Here is a 21,464-nt window from a genome sequence, read left to right as displayed (position 1 = left end):
AGGAATTTAATTTTCTTGTTAAACATTAAGGACTGTGATCAGGGCAGCAGCATAACATCCACAGTCACTGCTTGAGCACCTTCTGTCTGTATCTCATCTGTGAACTTAACTACAACTCAAGACGTGCCCTGTTCGCTGCTTACCACACTGACCCCCTGTGGCTCTGCAAGAGGTGGCTGAGCCTCTACCAAGGCACAAAACAAAGGATACTTCAAATTCAGATAAGAAGCAGAAAAATAACAGTGAGCAACCCAAAATAAAGGTATTCACTGATTTGGCTAACTCTCTGTTCTCAATGTGTTACTGCCATTCCAGATAACACCAGTACTACCCTAATAAAAACATCTCTGGTACAGAGCAGTCTTTAGGGACACAGTGAGACTTACTCAAAATGCTTCTTGATCTTCTCTGACTCAGCATATTTTGAGATTCCATTGATGAATAGAGTTCGCTTAACCTGCAAAGAAGAGAGAAAGGAGAGGACAGGTAGGTGTGGATGGTGTAAAAGACCAGATTGCAGCAAAACCCCCTCCCAAGACCTGCGCCAGTGATTAAAGAGGGTGACCCCATCAATTCTAGCTACCAGGGCTCCCCTTCTGCTCTGTTTCCGCTGGTTGTAGTCATTCTGCACCTGGGTGGACTGCAGATTGACAGACTAGGGACTTACACTGCAGGTGCCTGAACAGAAGCACAGCTACCCATCAGAAATGAAGGTAAAAGCAGCTGGAACAACCCCTAAGGAAGAATGGGGTCCTTCCACATGTTTACCCAGTGCAGGCCTCTCCTGTTTCCCCATAGGCAGTCATGGCTGCTGCTCTGGAGGTGATCTGCCTTTGGCCAGGCAGAATAAAAACAGCCAAAACATGACAGCGCTAAAATTGCTGTGGAAATTGAGGTGTTCAGCATTGTCTCCAAGGCTACCTGACTTGACCACAGGGCATGGGAAAATGTGTCTGGGAGAGTGGCCAGATCCTGCTCACCAAGTCATCCTCTTTGTAGCGCATCTTGGAAGTGTGCCGGCGCATGCTGTACACTGTCAGCAGCAGGTACAGGAAAGCAAAGGTGGTGTGCAGCCACAGCAGGTTATTCCTGTCACAAGGGAGACCACAAAGGTCAATGCAAGGTTGCCACTACAAGGATAGCTAATCAGGCCCTGAAGGCACCAGGGGCATGAGTGTATTCAGCACACAGAAGCCCTACAACCAAATTCCAGGAGCTCAGGCTGGAAATTGGAGCAGGGACAGTAGCCTCACAGCAAGGTCAGAAATACAACCTTAAAGGAGATTAGGCTCTGCAGCAAGTGAACATTTACAAAACACCCCTTGAGGGACTCAATTACCCATCCCACCCCTGCCCAAACATACCCAGACTTCAGGTTAGCGATAGTTGTCCTCCCAAAACTGTAGGCATTATTTTCTAGAGAGAAAGAGGTAGACACAAACACGTTGAGTTATACTGAGTGGGACAGAGCACCACTAGAGTGAGCTACAGCAAGAGTATCACCTGCAGAATACCTAAAAACCCAAGTTACACAGGATGATCCTGTGGATGCACTACAGTCATAGTAAGACTGCAGTTAGGGTTTGTCTGTTAGTCCTGTCCTGCCCTCCACTGCTACCCAATGGTCTGGAACATGGTGTTGAAAGCAGATGCCCCAGCCCAGCCAAAAGCTCCTTGTTCTCACCTAGCAGGTCCCCTGAGAAGTTGACAGGTAACACGATGCCCACAGAAAGCACACCCACGACCACCAGTAGCCCAATGATGTGCCTCTGGAAGGACAGGTAGTGCACTGCATCAACCCCGCATTTGTCCCGGATCTCATCATCCCTGCCAAGGAGAGAAAAGCTGTCAGGCAAATTTCTACATTTCCAAGTGCTGGGGAAAAGTACAGGGTTGCAGCTGCCCTCCTGATCTGAGCACACACAGCACTCTGCCCTACAGAGCTGTAGCCAGACTCTGGATTTGCGAGCCCAGCACTCAACCTTGAAGCAGCCTGAGCAATGACTACCCAGCCTGCTCCCCGTGGCCCTGCTCTCTGTCCCCCAGGAGAGGCAACCTTATACCCTCCAGGTGGGCCTTGCTTTCCCTGCTAAGATACAAATGCTGATGCTACCCCACAGCATTCTGAATAGAAGTGCCTGGGAGACTACTCCTGTGCTTCATCAAGCTGAGGGCATCTCCCTGCATCCTCCTCATAGCCATCCCTGAGACAGCAGAGCCTCTAGCAAGAGTGCCAGGGAGATGAGTATCTTCGCAGAGCAGGGGACATTTTCTGAGATGGGACTGAGGTGGGCAGGCATGGGCCTGGGTTCTCTCCTGTGTCACAGACTCACTTTATGACCTTATTTTGGCTTTAGGATTCCTCACATAATCCTGTCTTTGCTTGTCCTCTCCAGAGGACAAACTTCACTTGTGCTCTTCAGAGAGGGGGCTGCAGCAAGGACAGCGACTTCATGAAGCTGTACTGCACTGGGTGTCCCAACAACCCTTCACTGCCCCTCCTTCCCCATGGGGGTCCCTCATATAGGTCCTGGGGCACTCACTTTATCCTGAAGATGGCTGTCAGCCAGGAGCAGAAACCCTGTGCAAAAAGAAAACAGGACAGTTTCACAACACTTTGCGTTCCTTTATCCCAGCTCCCTCCTTCAAAGGTTCCAGGGACCAGGCTGGTGTCCTTGCACCTCCACATACTTGGCTCAGGGTGGGGCAGACCACAAGCACCCAGATCTGCACAGCCACAGGCGGGCCAAAGTGAAGGAGGTGACAGTGCTACTCCATGGAGCACAACACAGGTTGGACTCTGCTGGGTGGCTGTCCCCTACCAACTGGCATCCCAACCTTCAAGGCAACCCATGGGCTCCTGGCTAATATGGAAGCTCTCCAAAGCCATGGCACACCCAGAAAATTCAGCATACAGCTACTTTAGCCATCATGCTGGACAAGAGAAACTCTGTAAGGATGGGGAAGGCAGGCTGGGCCTAGGCAGTGCTCCTCAAAGGACACCTGGAGCAGCTTCACCCCCCCATCCATCACACACATTATTCTCCCCTTCAGCGAGGAAGAAGTCAGTAGAGGAAGACCCCAGTGTGAGGAAGAGCTGGCAAGTAAGTATTGTTTGTAATGCTGAGATTATAGGCTGGACAGATGTCTGTTAAGCCACAGTGATATAGAGACTATTTATTTAAGCACATGTCTAAGAGCTGCATAGTTCCTTGAGCTCTATACCACATTCACACACTACAAGATGTGGGACTTAAGGTCCAGGAACAGGCAAAAGTGTTTCTTCTGAAGAAGCCCTTGGTTCAGCCAAGCTGTGGGTTCCTGGCCCCCCAAAGGCAAAGCGTTTGACTCTTGTGGCTACTCACGTTGTCCCTCTGGTCGAAGTCCACAGAGCTGGAGACGGAGGTGAGGCGCTCGTAGCGGTCATGGTTGTCAGAATGCAGGGCGGAGGCTACGCTAAAATGACAAGTCGGAGGTGAGGGAGAAAGTTAGAAGATGTGAAGAGGCAGCCTGGCCAGGAACCAAGAGCACCCAGGAGACGAGAGGTTAATTCAGGTCAGTTTGCACCCGGCGAGATGGAGAGAGGTAAGATCAGAGGTAGTAGTAAAGAGAGAACCCTCCTCAGATGGCATGCTGAGCCAGGCAAAGCCCATGGGCTTAGCCCATGGATGAAACTTGTTAGGCACCTTCTGAAAGGCACCCAATACTATGTGGAAGTCCCTGCAAGGAGAGGCTGGCAGAGGCTGCCACAGAGGAGAGGTGAGGTCTGTTTAGCACAGGGTTTAGACAGCAGAAAGGAAGTGAGAACTGGAGGCTGCCACAGCCCCTCTGGCTCTGGCATAGTTGGAGAGGCTGGGAACAGCTCCTGTCCTGAAGGACCTCACTTATCTTCAGGAAGTGGAAAGAAGGAGTCTGGTGGGCTGCATCCTGCTACACCAGTCCTCCTCACTCTTAGTGCTTCAGTGCACGAGGAAAAATGCAGCTGCCTGGAGCCAGCCTCAGTGCAACCTGCTTCCCAGCCTCAGCTGAGCCTCCAGCCTGGAGATCCCTTGAGCAGGAGCAGGGCAGACTGCTAGAACTGAATGTCTCCATGCTAAAGGACAGGAAAGCAAAAGGGGTGAATGTCATGAAACCGCTTAATTCCAGCCAGAGGCAGGGACCTAGATGAAGAACCTGCAACAGAAGCATCCAAAGCTGACAACAGCCCCCACTACTAACAGAGGCAGAGGGCAGCTGGAAAAGAAGGCAAGAAAATGGCCCAGAGATCTAAATTAAATAGCACTTGCAAGGTGACAACAGCTGGGATCTTGGAGGTGCAAGAAGAGAGATGACTGATCTGAAGGCTAGAAACAAAGGGAAAAAACACAAATGAAAATATGGTCTCCCTATAGTCAGTACAGGCTCAAGGAGGGTAAGAATGGGCAAGAACACAAAGAAACAGCTGCTGAGAGACAAGTGCTAGAGAGGACGTGGATGACACTATGGAAAGAGAACAAGCAGAGATCCTCATGAACATTCGGAAGGAAAGTGGATGAGACACATGGCCTCTCTCAGAGCAGAGTAGCACCTGCTGAGTCCCCAGTTCTTAGCTGGAAATAGAGACAGGGGAAAGGAGATTAGCTGAAGGTCAGGGAACAACAGGAGTGTAGATTAGACAGCGGTGTGCAACCTTGCCACTGCGCAGCCCAACAGTCTTCTCTGTTGGAGGGACAGAGACAGCTTTGACCCACCTCCCAAATCTTCAGCTCTATAATCACAGAGGCCTTGCAGCTGGACAGAGGAAGCAAGGGTGAATTTCTGCTGAAGAGAAATTTTTGAGAAAAGCCCAGCATGATGACACCATGAGCTTTTGGATAACCAGGATACCACAGCTCTGTGCAGGGGGATGCAGTGACAATGATCAGGATGACCTGAAGTGTTTAGAAGACAGAGGATGCAAAACCTTGCCAAAGATGGAAAGCTGAATAGGGAGCTCTAACAGCAGGTGCACCTGGATGAAGACTTTTTAAAGCAATGCACTGACAGTGCAAGTGGGTGAAAGCAAGATATCCCCAAATTAAGATTAAGGTGGGATCCTGCATGATGCAGGTTTGGTGCAGGCCCTGCCAGGGAAGGAAAAATACAGGATCTGAGGCACAGCTAGCCTCAGCCTAAAGGAAGTAACAGGCTCCAAGAGGGCAGGCCAGGCTTGCTGTGGTGCGAAGCTGGAGGTGGTAGCACAGGTAGCAAGCCCCACAGGGCTCTGTGATCACTTCCCTCATACGCAGAGGCGCACGTGGGTTGCTATGACCTCCCAGCGTGGACTGAGTTGCCAGTTGAGACAGTTGATGGCTACTGCAAGCTCCGACAAGTCGCAGGACAAGGACACTTGCTGGTTCTCAGGGAAAGGGAACACATCAGAGGAGGATGTCCTCTCTTGCAAAGCACAGCATTGTACATTCAGGGGCTGGGAGCACCAGGTGACATACACGTGTTCCTAACCCACCCCTATCACTGCGCTCCCCAGCAGAGAACAGCTGGGATAGGAACATGCCATTAGCCTTGAAGGAGCACAGACAGAATGAGACTTCCTCACTCTGTTCTGCAGGTTTTTGGAGGCTTCTGACTGCTAACACTGTCCCAGCTCACGCAGTACTTTTAGGGGTGGTATGTGTGGTGTGTGTGGAGCAGATGACTTCAGCAAGCTCAAATGAGAAACAGGAGGAGGAAGAAGTGGCCCCCTGGAGAGAGACAAGCACTTGTGAGGATAAATGAAGTGGTCCCCTAAAAAATCCTCAGAGCATGATGGCTCTACTACCTCTGCCTTACTCCCCTCCACAAGATGTTAACAGTGAAAAGTTGCCAGACACACCCGAAGCAGGGCCAACCACTAGTGAAGCAGTCAAGCAAGAGCAAGAGGTCCCCTCTGTGCCACGTACCACAGTGACCACTACTTCTGTTTTAACAGCTACTCTGCTCCCAAGGACAAGGATCAGCTGCAAAAAACAGGCAGATTCTTGCACCCCCTTTAAGGCAGTAGCAGGCCCCTGCTTCGCAAGTGGGAAAAAGAGGCTGCAGCTTGCTGCCCTGGCCTCTGACACAGATCAGTGTGGCTGGAGTGACCATGGCAGGCTGTGCACTGCCAGCTGATTGTCCTCTCTGCAGCACGTACCACCCAACCAGTCAGCAAGGCACAGGCGATAGCCTTTTCTCAAGCACAAAAGCAGAAAGAAAGAGGTAAGAACAGGGAGGAGAGTCCATGGCAGGGCTTAATGGGCACCACCAGGCCAAGGTGATGAGGGATGCTTTCAGCAGCACTGAGGCAAAAGGTTTCTTCCAGAGGGGAAGAGAGAAAATCAATGGTGCTGCCTTGCTGGGTGTGGGTTTAGGTGGCAAGGGACAAGGGCCAAAGGTTGCCTTGGTCCCAGCAGCCTCATAGAGTAAAAAGGAAAGACAGTACTCTTGCCAGATCCTCTTTGTGCATCTGCCTACCTTTGTAGATGGTGAAGGGACAGCTCTTGTGGCAACCTGGCACAAGAAGGACCAAGCAAAGTAGCCTCTCCTGCACCTGGGTGACCTGAGTGTACTGTGGGCTCAGGCAAGCAAGTTTGTTTACTTCCATCATAAGGCAGGATAGCTGGACACAAGGAGATAGAGCCAGGCATGTGATACAGCACCCTCTGCCTTGGTCAGGACTGAGAGCTCCCTGGCACTGCTGCTCTCAAGGAGCATTTAAGGGCTGCTAGGGGAAAACCAGGGTGCATTCAGCTGTGGTAGTGGATGACACAAAGGGGAGGGAAAGAAGAGCACAAATCCACCGAGAGACACAAATTCATGCCCAAACTCCCAGCCATTTATATTAGTTCAGAAGCAAGACAGCTGCAAGAAAAAAGGAGAGAGAGGTTGTGAGCAAGGAAGAGAGAAGAGATGAGACCCTGAAAAAACAACATACTATTCCCGCTCCTCTCTTTCCGTCTCCCAGCGTCGGCGCCTGGGGGCACAGAAACAGAAAGGGAGAGGTTACAACCACGGGAATAGGTGCTGAGTTCTCCTCTTTTGCAGGGAGCTATGCATCCAACATGGCTCCCCATCATCCTGAAGAAGAGAAACCTGCCAGTGGTCAGGCTGGAAAAGACCTTCCTTCCAGAGCCCAACAATGCCTCAAGGTACAGCAATTTGAAATACCCACTGGTCCAGGGGCAGAATGCTTTGCTGCCAGCTGAAGTGAACCTGGCTCCACTGGGAAGTTGACCTGGTTCCAGACGATGGACATTGCAGGGAGCTCCTGAGTGACAGGGAGTAGGACAGACTGTAGGGACTGCCTGGCTGCCAGCTGAGCTCCTCTTCCTTGTATCTCCTCCCCACCCAGGCAACAAACACACATGCACCCCCCTCCTGAAAATCTCATCCTACCTCATGGATGAGCCAAGCAGCATGGGCTCCTCCCTGCGACCGCAGTCCCACTGATCCACAGCTTGATCCACAGCCACCCTGTCCTTCACCAGCTCTCCCTCTCCAAACAGCTGGCAACCCTCTGCATTTCTGCCTACAGCCACTGCTGGCACTCCCTTGCACCCAAGGTGCTCAAGCATTGCCTCAGAGAAAATCCAGCCCGCCCTCCCCACCAGAGGACAGAGCTGTGCAGTTCCTGTGGCTTTCTGATAGCACCTGGATCCAGACTGCTTGACCCTACTGCCCTCTCCCCATTGCAGTCTCCTATGATTATTCCTTCTCCTTGTTTCTCTTCCACTACCTCTGTACAGTTGATTTCCCCAGCCAGATCAGGAAATGATTGGCAGAGGAGCCACAGGGACACAGCTGCTTATCTAACCCTATCCACAACCACTTATTTAAAGCAGGAGAATTCCTGGTTCGATGCTGGGAAAAAACAACTCTTTCCACTGCTATGCAAGGAATGCTCCCTCTGCTGTGGAGCTGCCATCCCCAATGGGCCCCAGCTTTTGCTGACAGACACTGTAGCCCACAAATGCATTGGACAGGAAGGATTCATATCCAGATCCACATCAGCACAGCAGTACCATGCCTGGAAAAGCAGCATACTACTGTCAAGTGTTCTTAACAAGAACTGCATCCAGCAGACTCACAAAGACACCTTAGAGGCTTAACAAAGCCTTTACTGTGGCAGCCCTCACCCTTCCTGTGACCTTTTGTTCCTCTCCTCCCTCCATCTGCTGTTCCTCTGTAAGGGACCCTGCACATCTCTGTCACTGAAGGGACCATAAGTGATATGTAGCCAGCAGGGACCACTCCGTGTGTTGGGAGAACGATGCTGTAACAAAAAAGGCAGTAAGCGGGGATTTCTTCCTATTCCTGGAGCTCAGGGAATGCAACGGCAACATTTGCCTCTCCTCTCCAGCTGCTCAGGCACACAAAATGGGATTCTTCCCTTCTGCCTCACAGCAAGGAGGGTCACCACTCATTTCTTATTCCCTTGCTTACCTGTCAGCATCAGTCACCAGGGCCAGGCGTCCGTAGTCCCAAGCAACTTTACGCAGAATTGAAAAGACAAACAACAATGCCTGAAAGAGACCAAAAGAGAAGCTGTGAGAAAAGGCATTGTCCAACTCTGTCCTTGTCCTCTGCATGCAGACACACAGGAGCAAGGAGGGTAGGAGGGGACAGAGTCCTCCGTTAAGAGCACACTGAGAGCACAAGTTCCCCAGGACTGTTAAATCAGACTATCTGGATAGCTGTGGGAGGCAGAGGTCCAGGATGCAACACACAATAATTAAGGCAGTCCCACAGGATCAAAACACCCTGAGGTTCCTATAAGTCGAAATTATGGTTATATGATTTGTGATCCCACAGCTTCTAAGGAGAAACATGCAAAGCCTTTGGGTGGATAAAGCTGCAGGGACTTGGCAACATAAGTGGGAGTTTTGGGATGCAGGACCCACCCAACATCACCCCCATCCCACAACACCCTTCCACAGGGCTCAGTGTGGTGTTATTGAAGTCAACAGTGACTAAGACCACAGTGTCTATGAGACATGATCAGGGCCAGAATGCCAGCCAGCAGCTAAGTCAGGGATAGCATTTGGGGCCCTCAACCTTAATTATCTGGCCACTGTCCTTGTTTCACGGTTAATTAGGGGAGAAGGTGTTGAAGAACCAGTAGGCAACTTACGAGAAAGCACATAAAGTCAAGGGCTAGGACAGTGGGCACCCCACCAAAGGGCAGCCCCTGCAGCACAGTGCTGCGGATGCGTGCGCTGTAGCAGTAGTCCTTGGTAGTGCTGTTGTTGTTGCATGTGGGAGTTTTGCAGGGGACCCCTACTGAGCCCAGGGTGGCGATGACGTAGGGAAGCATCTCTACAGCTTCATCGTCTTCCCTGGGGAAAGGAGAGAAAGAGCTGGTTAGACGTGCGCCAGTCTGATGACGACGTAGCCCTGTTGGAGTTGGGGGCAACCTTGCCTGCCAGCTCAGGCTTCTCTGTGCTCCAGGATTTTCCTGGGACCAGTGTCCAGAGACAAGGTCATCTGAGAAGCCTGCTGAGTTTGATGGTGCCAGAAGAACCCATATGCTTCAGTGGCTATTGTGCCATCATGGAGTCCCAGAACTCCCTTCCTTGTTTGTCCACTCTCACACCATTTAGGTGCAGCTGTCTCACAGACTACTTTTCTTCCTGAGAACACGGTGCCTCAGCTCCCCCTCCTCAGCAGGAAAGCATTTAGGTACAGGAAAAAGTGAAAGGGTGGAGTGGATGGGGCATGAAGTCACGTCTGGATGATAGAAACAAACTGCTACAGGACAGTTGCTGCATCATGATCCCACAATTTCCTCTGCCTGGCTGCATAAAGCCATTACCTTTATTAGGCTGAATCATCACCCTCTCTCTTCACTGCGGGCCTCAGCCTCCAGCTCCCAGGGCACTCATCAGGGGCTGGTCACTCCCCCTGCTTGTTTTCTCTCCTTCCTCTGACCTGGAGGCCATTTAGATGTAAGCACACAGGGTAGAAAGGAGGCTTAGGCTCTACTATTTAGCTGGTCAAATATTTTATTTATATCAGTGCCTTCCCCAGACTGTTACAAGACCTGCAGTGGCATGCAGGTCAGCATCACTGCTTGGACATGGGGAGGGTCCTCCTCCTGTGCAGAGCAGCTCCATAAGAAACAGATATGATTATGGTAGCAATGGATAAATGCAAACTGAATAACTCAGAGAAGGACATGCTGACAGCAGAAACACAATCACTTTTCAGAACAGGGCTGAGAAAACCCCATCAGTTGCAGAAGGAACAGTGATAACAGGAAGATCTATACATGCTTTTGATCCCTAAACCACTCCTCTTAATCCAGCATCCACAAACCACCCCAAATCCGTCACTACAACCGTGAACCACACAGAAAGGATGGATAGCACAGTATCACTTCTGGGCAATACCTGGTTTTTTCTTCCCCCTAGAAATGCCATCCCTCAGGGTCGGGCAAAAGAGCCATGGCAAAAGAGCCATCGCTTGCCAAAAGGATGAGAAAGCTGCCACCAGCACTGCCCTTCAAGCTCTGCACTGTTTGGTGACATTAGCAGAGGGGATGCAGGGCTCTTACCTCCAGCTCACAGGTATAATCCTGGCCATCTCTTGCCTGGCTGCAGAGATTTATCAGCATCGCAGCACAACGCTAGCTGGATAACAACCACAAGAGGATTCACTGCGGTGCCCTAGAGAGAGCTCTGATACAAAGTGACCCCTCCCAGCTCAGCTCCAAGGGGTGCACAGCTACAAACCAGCTGAAGCACTAATGATACAGGGCAGCCTGATAAGCAAAAGCCCAGCTGGGTAAAGGCATTGAGAGAGGGTCAGCCAAATTGGAAAAGCCACAAAGAAGCCTGTTAAGACATAATTCACAGGTACAGAGGTGGAGCAGGGCTGCCTAGAGCAGAACAAGGGAGCAGAAAAGCAGAAGAAAAGCCAAGACTTGAGATCACAGTTGGGAATAAATTGGGAAGACAGGGTAACTCATTCCGGTTGAATTAACTAGAGACTCGGAAGCTTTAGGGGAATGATGGGAAAAAATGATGGGATGAGATTCAAAGGAATATCACATACTTTGGAGCATGAATGATTACACCCCTCTGTAAGTGCAATCTAGATTAACTGAATGAAAAAAGAAATATCTCTCAACCCTCTTTTTGGGAACCTTGTAAACTTTTAGCAATGAGTTCCAGATTTGGAGTAAAGACTGCAATCCTACAGTAATGCCACAGCCTTAAGTTCTTCTTCTATTGTGAAAAAAAGACAAAGAAGAAAAGCACTTGCTTTTTCTAGACCTAAGTTCACTCCTAAGTGCTCTCTCCTTCCCAGGACACAAGGTTTCTTCTAGCTCTAACTACTCACCCACACAGCCCTAACACATTCTCTCTTCCGACCCTACGGAAAGGCAAGCAGAGTCACATACTCCATCCTGGGTAGGGAAATTACCTACATTGCCAGAACAGCACCTTGATGCTCTCAGCATCTCTCCTTACACTAGTCCTCACATGGCTGAGCATGATTTACTTCTCTGATGGCATCTTTGCATATTGAAGAAAAGCATCTCTGTCATCAGCCTGCAATCCCACTGCCCTGAGTAGCCAAGGTGAATTAGAAGCCAGCCATGTCCCAGAGCAAGTCACTCCTTCCAATACACCTGGCTGCATGCCTCTCAACTTCTCACACCACTTCACTACATATGGTGTCATTTTGGAGTCACTTCCTCTTGACAAATCTGAACGACTCCAGGGTATTGGCAGATTTTAGGAACCTTGCTGCACATTACCTTTTTTGGGTCATTAATAGCAAAGGACCTGATCCCCCTGCTCTTGTCACATTAAAATTGCTAATTCACTCCTTGACTTTGTTTGTGGAACCTCAGCCAATTTTCGAGCCAGAACTCTACATCTTCTCCAGTAGACAGTTTTCTTAATAAGTTTTCTGTGAGAAATTTCAGAGGTTTTCTGAACCCTATCTATATGTTATTTATACAAACAATTACATACTGAAGACAAATCTGCAAATCTATAGGTAATCTAAGACACATTTTAGAGAGACAGGTCTCAGAGATATACTTTTCCCCTGAAGCCTAGAGGATGGACTGGATATAAACCTTCCTAGCCTCTTCAGTAACCCAGCCAGAACACCCAGCAATGCAAAAGATGTGGCATATGCCCAAGGCTTACACTGCCTTTTCATGAGCTGAGTCAAGAGGCACAGAAGCAGTCCACATCATCCTTAGTTATGCAACCTCCCACCCAGCTGGTAAGCACAAGGAGCTCCCCATGGAGACAGAGGTGCTTCAGGTGTGTGGGAAGCTGGGAAAAGCTCACAGGAATGTTCAGAGCACTTGTGCCCTTCTAGTTTTCCCAGCTGCAAGAACATCTGGCACCAGGCTAGAGCTGACCTGCCACTGTATCAATTTAGGCAAGACTTACCAGGGTTCTTCTGGGGTTACAACACCATTTAGGCAACTAAGAAAAAGGCTTTGGAAACCAATTCTGCAGTCTTTATCAATAGTGCATAGCTAGTATCCTTCACCAAAGGCCTTTCCCAGGAGTCTTTCAGCTAAGCAGGAGACTGGCTGGTTTTCCCAGGCACAGTGCAGTGCAGCCCATGGGTCTGGCAATACCTCTTTCCTTGCATTTGGTTTGCACCTTGGTCTCAGATGCTCACTCCAGGGACTCTCTGGCCCCACTCTCAGCCAGGCACAGCACTCTCCAATGTGTCCTGTGCTGCAAGGTGCAGGGCCAGCCCTGCAGGCAGCTGATGTTGGGTACGGTGTTTCACTCAAAGTACAGGCGGGGAGGAAAGGTGGTGCTTGCATCACACACAGTCTTATAGTACAGAAGCACAGCTCCCAGCTATGAAAGGAAATCCCTTCCATCAGAGTGGGAGGGATAAGGGGATTTTTCTAGCAACAGCTGCTCTCCCCAACTCAAATACAAACTGAAGGCAGAGGTAGTTCTGCAAAGCTTTCTGTTTTGATCCCAGTGTCTCCCTCTAGGGAAGGATCCTGCATGCTTCCTTATACCTTATGTTGCCACCACAGGTAAAGGAGCATCTTTGACCACACAAGCTGTGCTGCACCAGAACATGGTTAAAGGTGCCTTTCCTGATCCCTCCTTCCCCTTAAAGGCTGCAGGTCAGGGCAAGCTTGGCTCAGCCTGGGCTGAGATGCTAACATCAGCATGAGCTCCTGAGCATCAAGAGACAAGGTGCAGGAAGTTGGTGGGAAGCTGCTGTGAGGCTGGAGTGGTGGGAACCAGCTCAAAGTATGCAAGCCCTTTCCTGATCACAAGCATGGCTTGTCACCACAGAATATAGCTGGGCCAAAGGCATATTAAGAGCAGGACATCGAACCAGATTCCATGCAAGCCCCAGAGGCTTCCCCTCCTGTACTCTGCATAATTAATGTTGACTTCCTCAAAACAGCAAAGACAGACTTGCCAAAAGGCATTTTCCACTCTTATTCAGCAATACTGAACTCCATACCATTCTCTACTAACAGTATGAAGGAGGAAGAGAGGCAGCTTCTCCCATCCACAGAGAAACCTGTTCCCTGCTCCACAGCATAGCCCCTACATCCCCAACAGGACCAGCATGTCCACAGTGTCCCCTATTTTCACCAACACATGTCAGGAGCAGAGGCATACAGATTCCTACCTGAAGTCCTTAAAGCACATCCCACCTGGTGCCGCTGCCCCAGCTTCTGCCTGCTAAGCCCTGTGCAAACACAGCCCTGAAAATTGCTGTTCTTGAGAGCTTGGTGGCCTCAGCAGGGCGAGGTAAGACTTCTACTCCTTGTCTTTGTCAATGGCCTGCAGGTCAGCACCCAAATGAGGACCCAAACAGCAACCAGGCAAGCCCCTATGCTCCCATCTATCCATTGCAAAGAGAAAGAAGAAAGAACGCACAATAAGGCTGGGAAGGCCAAGATTACATGCCTTGGTCCTTCACAGCTATGATTCTGGCTGCAAAGTGTGCATCAGGATGCCTGTGGAGTCATCCCGCTTGTAGGCTGTGAGGTGCCTGCTGAGGAGCCTGCCTGTCCCACACTGAACTCTGCTGCAGCACTGTAGGGCCAGGGCAGACAACAGAAAGAGCACTGCAGGTCTTCCCAAACAGAGCATTTCCCATTCTCACCAGCTCACCCTGAAGTCTCTGCCCCTCATACTCAGCACTCACATCCTCTGCCAAATCCCTGGCACCAGGGGAAAAGAAGAAAGAGGAAGCACTGTGCTGGGACTCAGGCAGGAGTGACGCAGGAGCTGGACAGCTGGCTAACCAGCAGACAGATGCACTGACACAGGCAAGTGTCTCTGTTCTTCCAGCCACACCACTGATGTCAGCCAGACATGAGGAGGTGACCTGAGAAATGCCTGCAGAAAAATATAAATCAATAAAGCGGATGCTTGAGCTCACAGACAGAACGACGTAAGCACACAAGGTACGTTCATTTGTTTTCTCACCAGTAAATGTTAATAACTCCATCTGTAATTAGAACATCAAGTTTGTGCTCTAGTAGAGACACATTTGTTTATGGAAATGTGACAGTCTCACAGCAGGCTGGAGGTGCAGCGACAGGCAACCGGAAACCAGCAGGTCTGGGGCTAGAATACCAAATTTCCAGACTAAAAGAAAAGAAACCCAAACCTTCTTAAATCTCTTGGGAATGGCATTCAGGGAGGTGAGGTGTGCTTTGGTTCTTAGACATTAAGGGTGCAGTGGACATGGCTTGTACCTTTCAGAGCTGCTCCTCTGGGGTACTCTTGGTCTCCCAAGTACCATAGGTAAGCCACACTGTGACCGCAGGGACCTGAGCCCAGAGGATGTGCCACCCTGAGCCTCTGCCTGCCAGGGCAGTACAGACCTCTCTGCACTGGGCACCTGGGGACCCTCACGCAGCAGCTAGCACCCAATGCTGAGGGAGCCTTCTCATCCCCTCAAACAGGCACCTAGGTTACCTGCACCCAACTGGCAAAGTCCAGCAGAGTTCTGAGCAAACTGCTTACAACCACAAACAGACCACAGGAAGAAGAGTCTGACTCTGTTAAGTAAGTAGGGAATAGCCTCAGGACAGATGGGGAGAAAGGGGCTTGCAAGTTAGTTCAAAGCCTTTCCCAGAGTACAACAGTTAAACAGCAAAAATACCATTCTTGGTGCAGAAACAACAGTGGGAAAGCTGTCCTGCACCATGCTTCAGACCTGGCACAGAGCATTCAGGCAGCTGAGGGCTGGAGAAGTGCTGACGTGCTGGGTGTAGTGAGGAGAAACGTGATCTGCAGGCCAAGGGAAAAAGCATCAAGAAGCAAATGTGCTATGGGTGCATTTCCAACAAGCCTGGGCAAAGCACTGACAAGCATACAACAGGGATCGGTCCTGTAGCAGCAGAAAGGAGGAGGGCCTGCCAAAACCCTACAACTCTTTGTCTCCTTTTCATCTCCTCCAGTCAATACAAAGCTCCTGCACACTTCACCTCCATGAACTAGCCAACTAGACACCAGGCCTACAAAGCTTTCGTCTGGGAGGCTTGGCTTCTTCAAAGCAAAAACTAAGTGCACCTTTGCCCTGCGTCCGAAGTCCTCCCAACTGGCTTTGCACCAGGCCTCAAATACCTACCACTGAAGGGCATCATACCTTTTCTTAATGCACATCAGCTCCCAGTCCTGGTGTTGGCAGGTCCTGTCACTGTCACAGCCAGCCTCAACCCCACACTGCTCAGAGCACCATTTTGTGGTGGCTTGCACCCTGATGACTGTGTACATCCCAATGCTCAGGAACCCCTGGTCCTGCTCCCAGCACAAATGTAAGCACTGCAAACCACAAAAGTAACCCTGAGCTCTGACAGTGCCTGGCACAGATGGTAGCACACTATAACAGTGGGGAGCATTTGGATCCACGTAAAACCTAGGTTTGAGTTTCATGAAGGTCAGGAACATGTCCACTTCACAACCCAATCCCTTTCAAAATCACCCAGGATAATCACAAAAGCCTTGCCTTTGAACATTAGCAAAACACTTAATGCTGTATTCACCCACTGCAAACTCTCTACCTTGCCAAGTGATATGGATTGAGCTCCAAACAGCTAGGTCTTGTTTTTGTCTCTTTTTTACAGGAACTCCCTCCAATCTGATGGTAGTGCTTTCGAGTCATATGGTGCCCTGAACATAATGTACCATGCCAAGAAGGGCTGTACCACAGCCTGAAACCCAGTATGCTGTGGCTCATGCTCTTCACATCAAGAGCTGGCTAATCTGTCCTCAGCCCAAGGGCAATTTGGTCTCTCTGGCTCTGCATTTTGCTCCCATGCTGCATGTCCCACACTGCTGTCTTCCTGCCTCAATTTTCACATCCCTTTGGACTCCCTTTGGTGCTCCTGGGCAAGGTGTGTCTGCTCCTGCCTGGCCATCAGGGAAGGGCTGATGATGGCCCCTTCCCCTTCAAAGAGGTTTGGCGGAACAGTGACACCCACACAACACCACGATGCAGTTCTGCTGCCAAGGCAGCTCGACTGCCTTCACCTGGCTACAAGGAACAACATGGCCATGGTACCTGGAATTCCTGCACCATGAAGGAGAGGTCCCCAGTCCCATCTTGTCTGCTTACTGACAAACACTATGGAGTCTCAATGCCACATGGGCACCCTCAATGGTGTCTCATAGGAACCTATCCACGTGTCCCAGTTCATGGCAAGGGACTCATCCTCTGCCATCAAGAGAAAGCCCAATCTATCAAACAGTTCTCCACATCAATCAGCTCCCTGTTTGCTCTGCAGAATCACAGTCACCCTGATTTACAGTAAATTTTGAGTGTTTCATTAGTTACCAAATCAAACACTTAAGTTACAAATATATCTACCTGTCACTTTCCCTTCAAGTTCCTAGGCTATAAATCTCAGAAAGATATCAAGTTTGTCTGCCAGATTGTACTTTATAAAGGAATACCAGGTACTGTTTGGCGTCCCTTGTTTCCTGTAGGCATACACTGATAGTGATCCAGTAAACACAATAAACCATTAGAGCAGCAAGACCGATGAGGTGCTGCACTGTCCACAGTGCATTCTGCAGAGCAGTGGCCATATGGCAACCAAATCATATGGCTGGGAGTAAGTCCCAGATAACAGGGCTTCTTCACCTATCACTCAACACCCCAGCAGTACCAACTTCACCAATTCCCAGTAGACTTTTAGCAAAGACAAGGATGGAGACTTCATGACCTCACAATACCAGTAGTTTTCAGCTTCTAGTTCATCAATTCCATTGGCACAATGGCTGTTCTTCATGGGTTGCCATCTTGATTATCTCCTGCATTACTATTATCATCATTTATACTACCTTCATATGGTGTGTCCCAGGTTAGCTCTCCCCTACTTCATTTTTTAAGTGAGAGTCATTATTCGTACAGGAACTTTACTGCACAAATACCACTTTGGTTTTCAAGCACTGTTAAGGAGAGCTGTTCAGGTGCATGGCATCTGGCTTGGCATAAACACAAACCAATCTCCCCGGTGATTTCATATTTACTCTGAATTTTTCCACTTCTTTCCCATTTCTCAAGTGACTAAATACCATCTTGTCCCTTTTGCACAGGGGCGTGTTTTTAGCAGGAGCTCTGCACTCTTGCAGCTCTCATTCCTTTTTCTTTGTTTATTAGTGACCTCAAGTCATCCTAAAGCTTCTGATCTCAATCCCCTTGTGTAGAGGGGAGTAGCACGTATTCATCTTTCCTCAGGACTCGTATCTGTTTCCTGGCAGTCACAGACTGGGTATTCTCATCTACACCCAGCTTTTCCTCTTGAGCGAAAAATGTATGCGTCTCTCATAAAACTGGGTTTTTATGTAGTCTCTCAAGGTCACATTGACTGTTTCCTTCTCCTCTCTTCTGCATGACAGAAGTCTTTACCTCCTTGCACCATAGTATTCAAAGACACAAGAATTCTGTTCACTGGGTGCAATTACAATCACTTGCCTATGAAGTATGATCAGCACTTCCCACCAAGGAAACTCCTTGGTGATGCAAGTCACCAAATAGTGGCAAGGAGCCACTCTGAGGAGTCCAAGCCACCTCTCAGGGCTTCACAGCTGACTCCTCACCAGAGGCTGGCAGAACACCGTAGTGCATCAGCCCTGAGAGCATGCCTATTCCTCACTCTGCAGCATGAAAGTTGCTTGAGCAGCCAGCAGTTATTGGGGGTAAGCTTCTCTCTTGCCCAGTCCTCCTGCCCTAAGCTGACACCACCAAACTAGGCATGCACAGGATTGAGACATGACCTCTCCTGGATGGTACTTCATAAAAGCTTCATGCCCCTTTCTATTGGGTTTGCATGGCCAAGCTTTGGTAGGAAGGGGAGTGGGGGTGGGGGGGGCAGGGAAGGGTTGCTACAGAAGTGGCTTCTGTGAGAAGCTGCCAGAAGCTTCCTCCATGTCCAGCAGAGCCAGTCCCTAGCAGCTCCAAAGCTGATCAAGGCTGGGCCAATTAGAAATGGTGGTAACTCCTTTGCAATAGCATATGTAAAAAGAAAGAAAGAAAAAGTTATTGTGCAGTTGTAATTGCAGTCAGAGAAGAGTGAGGTGAGAACATGTGAGAGGAACAAGTATGCAGACACCGAGGCCAGTGGAGAACGAGGGAGGGTAGATGCTCCAGGCACCAGGGCTAGGATTCCTCTGTAGCCTGTGATAAAGACCATGGTGAAGCAACTGTGCCCCTGCAGTCCATGGAGGACCATGGGAATGCAGAGATCACCTTCCAGACCATGGAGGTGACCCACGCTGGAGCAGGTAAATGCCTGAGAAGAGGCTGAGAACCTGCAAGAGACACATGGAGAGAGGAACCTTGCTGGAGCAGTCTGTCCTTGAAGGACTGTACCCGGTGAAGAGTGATTCATGCTGCAGCAGTTTGAGGGGTACAATTGCCTGTGGGATGGACTCACATAGCAGCAGTTCACAAAGTACTGTTGCTCATGAGATGGACCCACGCTGGAGAAGCTCATGGAGAACTGTCTCCTGTGGGAGGGATCCCACAGTAGACCATGGGAATGACTCCTTTCTCTAAGCAGCAGGAGAAACAACAGGCGATGAACTGACCCTAAACTCCTATTTCCTGTCTTCCTGCATTACTGGGATAGGACGTAGATTTGGGTAGAACATGTTTTTAAGGTGTTATTTTACTTCTCATTATCCTGCTCTGATTTTGTTACCAAGAAAATCAAGTAATATCTCTAATTTGAGCCTGTTTTGATGAATGCTCTCTCCCAGTTGTCAGCTCAGGAGCCCTTCATTACATTCTCCTGTCCAGCTGTGGAAGTGAGCAAGAGAGTGGCTTTGGTGGGTGCCTGGAATTCAGGCAGTGTCAACTATCTACACCCTTCTTGAGCAATTGCTCCACAGGGACACGTGCAAATTGAAACCATGCATCAATTCAAGAACAGTGGCAAAATAGATCCATGTGCTTAGAGCATCATCCCTGGAGATGGTGCTTAGTGGCACACAGAAGAACTCTCCTTCACATACTGGTGAAGAAGCTTGGCACTAGCAGGGAAGGGCCCACCAGCCTGGTCCTCTCAACCAGCAGCAGACACACAGACTGCAAACCAGGAAGCCTAGAGGGAACCCTCTTCCTTGCCCTCTTGGGCACTGAGGGACAAGTTGCCAGGGTACTGCATGAGCTTCCGCAGGAGCAGCCTCAGTGCTGCTCCTAAAACAGGAACATCTACTTCAAATCCTGGCACCGGCACCCTTCCTGTAACAGATAAAGGCTGATTCTTTTCCAAGGTCCTTCAGCAGATTGCAGCTTCAAGTGTTTACAATTTGCAGGCTGAGGATGTTCTCACCTTTTCCCACCTTCCTTGAAGCATTCCTAAGATAGTGCTTGCCTTGCAGAGTTGGTCTACAAAGGACCCACAGCACAGCCGAACACCAAAGGTCAAGGTAATCACAGCCCTGCAGCAAGCAAAACTGAGCTCCTTTATGACTTCATGCTGAATTGTAAAGAGATTTGGCGGCAGCCACAGCAGGAGAAAAGTCTTCAATTATTCCTCAACAACAGCAGATATCAGCAAAGGGCTCTCACAGCAAGAGGTCTGGATGTGGCCAGCAAGCCAGGACAGTTATAGGAGACCATCTAGGAATTCACTTTCTGCATCTACTGGGGAAATTTCAACAGAGTCAGAGTTCCAGCAACAGCAGCACAGCCCAACACACATGGCACCAGGCACTACACAAAGGGTTGGCATGGCACCCGGTACAACCAAGTGCAGCAGGGCAACCTTGGCCGCAAACATGCCCGAAATAGGACAACTGTGCCACTGGAAAAACTTTGAGGCCCTACAGCACATGGTTCCCCTTTTGCAATCTGTCCCAGCAGCTACTGAACTCCAGTAAGAGAGACAAATGTTATAAGAGACCAATTTTGACCTCTTGATGGGCCCTGAATAAATAGCAAAGGTCACAGCAGAGGTAGATGGACATTAAACAGAACATTGAGACTGTCCTTGCTCCAAAGCCTGAGAGATCTATTGGACCTCACTCAGCACATCAGGACCCAGAGATGTCCCAATTCCTCTTCTATGTGATATTTGCTCTGATGCTGCCAAAGAGATCTAATCTGGAGACAGGTGCCAAATAACCTTTACCTGCTGGGAAAAATGAGGGCTGTTGAACATCTATCTCTTCTTGAGTTTTCAGGGCAGCTCTGCCTGCTTTTGACTGCTGGGGCTGGGGTCTGCAGGCAGGAGTCAGTGGCATGCACCAGGCTGGGCCCTCAGCCAGCCACTAGCACTTGAGAGATGCTGATCGGGCTCTTCTTTTCAATGGTTTCGCTCCACCCCACTGGGCTTGGCAAGGGGAGCTGGGCCTGGCTTGGGAACACAGGAACAAAGCGCCAGTTGGTCGCTGGGCACTGAAATCCAGCAGAGACCAAGGAACACTGAAGTGGTACTTCAAGGTAAGCAGCCTGACTCCCAGACCCACTGATAAAGGCGTGCGAGATAAAGCGGCTGTTTGGGCTCGGAGGAGGGCACTGAGTTTTTGGTAAGATACAGCAGTGAGAGCCTCATGTCATCCAGGCTCTATCTCAATGTTAGGGCAAACAAAGAAATAGTACTTTAACTGGATGAGGCTGCCCTGAGTTACTGTTTATCCGTGGAACACAGCTCCACACAAGCAAATATCAAGCCTATCAGAGTCCACTGAAGACTGCAGTTTAGTAACCTGGATTCCTCTTGCCCACAGCCCCAGCTCAAGCTAGGGTGCTCACATCTACTGAGACCACCAAAATTCTAACTTGATATGAAGAAAATTGCTTGGAGGTCACCTCAAAAAACAATGTGGAGCACACCAGACACCGGACTAAGGCATTCCTGCCTTCACCTCTCTGCTGGAGGTGAAGGCAGGAATGGCCCTCCAGCCCAGATAGAACACTATTACACAGAAGGACTAAGACCAGACACCTGACAACCCCCTCAGGCATGCCAGACTTTCCTAGGCTCTGCT

General features: G+C 49.8%; 1 protein-coding gene across 3 annotated transcripts in view; it reads right to left on the bottom strand.

Annotated features, from left to right (window-relative positions):
* The window catches only part of TMEM63B (transmembrane protein 63B), a 48,677-nt gene that overhangs the window by 9,299 nt on the left and 17,914 nt on the right, over positions 1–21,464 (bottom strand). For 2 of the 3 annotated variants that reach the window (XR_005952636.1, XM_041404262.1), the window contains exons 2-10: positions 9,128–9,332; positions 8,440–8,519; positions 6,932–6,970; positions 3,366–3,456; positions 2,544–2,581; positions 1,685–1,827; positions 1,365–1,416; positions 981–1,089; positions 387–457 (exon numbers count right to left, since the gene is read on the bottom strand). Coding sequence is in view for 2 of the 3 variants with exons in the window: in XM_041404262.1 (XP_041260196.1) it covers positions 387–457; positions 981–1,089; positions 1,365–1,416; positions 1,685–1,827; positions 2,544–2,581; positions 3,366–3,456; positions 6,932–6,970; positions 8,440–8,519; positions 9,128–9,310 (806 nt within the window). In the remaining variant the exon portion in view is untranslated. The remainder of the gene's footprint in view (positions 1–386; positions 458–980; positions 1,090–1,364; positions 1,417–1,684; positions 1,828–2,543; positions 2,582–3,365; positions 3,457–6,931; positions 6,971–8,439; positions 8,520–9,127; positions 9,333–21,464) is intronic. The other variant, XM_041404263.1, reaches the window with a different exon arrangement.

The sequence above is a fragment of the Onychostruthus taczanowskii genome, unplaced genomic scaffold, assembly GCF_017590055.1.
Source record: "Onychostruthus taczanowskii isolate IOZ18803 unplaced genomic scaffold, ASM1759005v1 scaffold21, whole genome shotgun sequence".
Lineage (NCBI taxonomy): Eukaryota > Metazoa > Chordata > Aves > Passeriformes > Passeridae > Onychostruthus > Onychostruthus taczanowskii.
The sequence above is the reverse complement of the archived record's forward strand: the minus strand, read 5'-3'. Positions and strand labels throughout refer to the sequence as shown.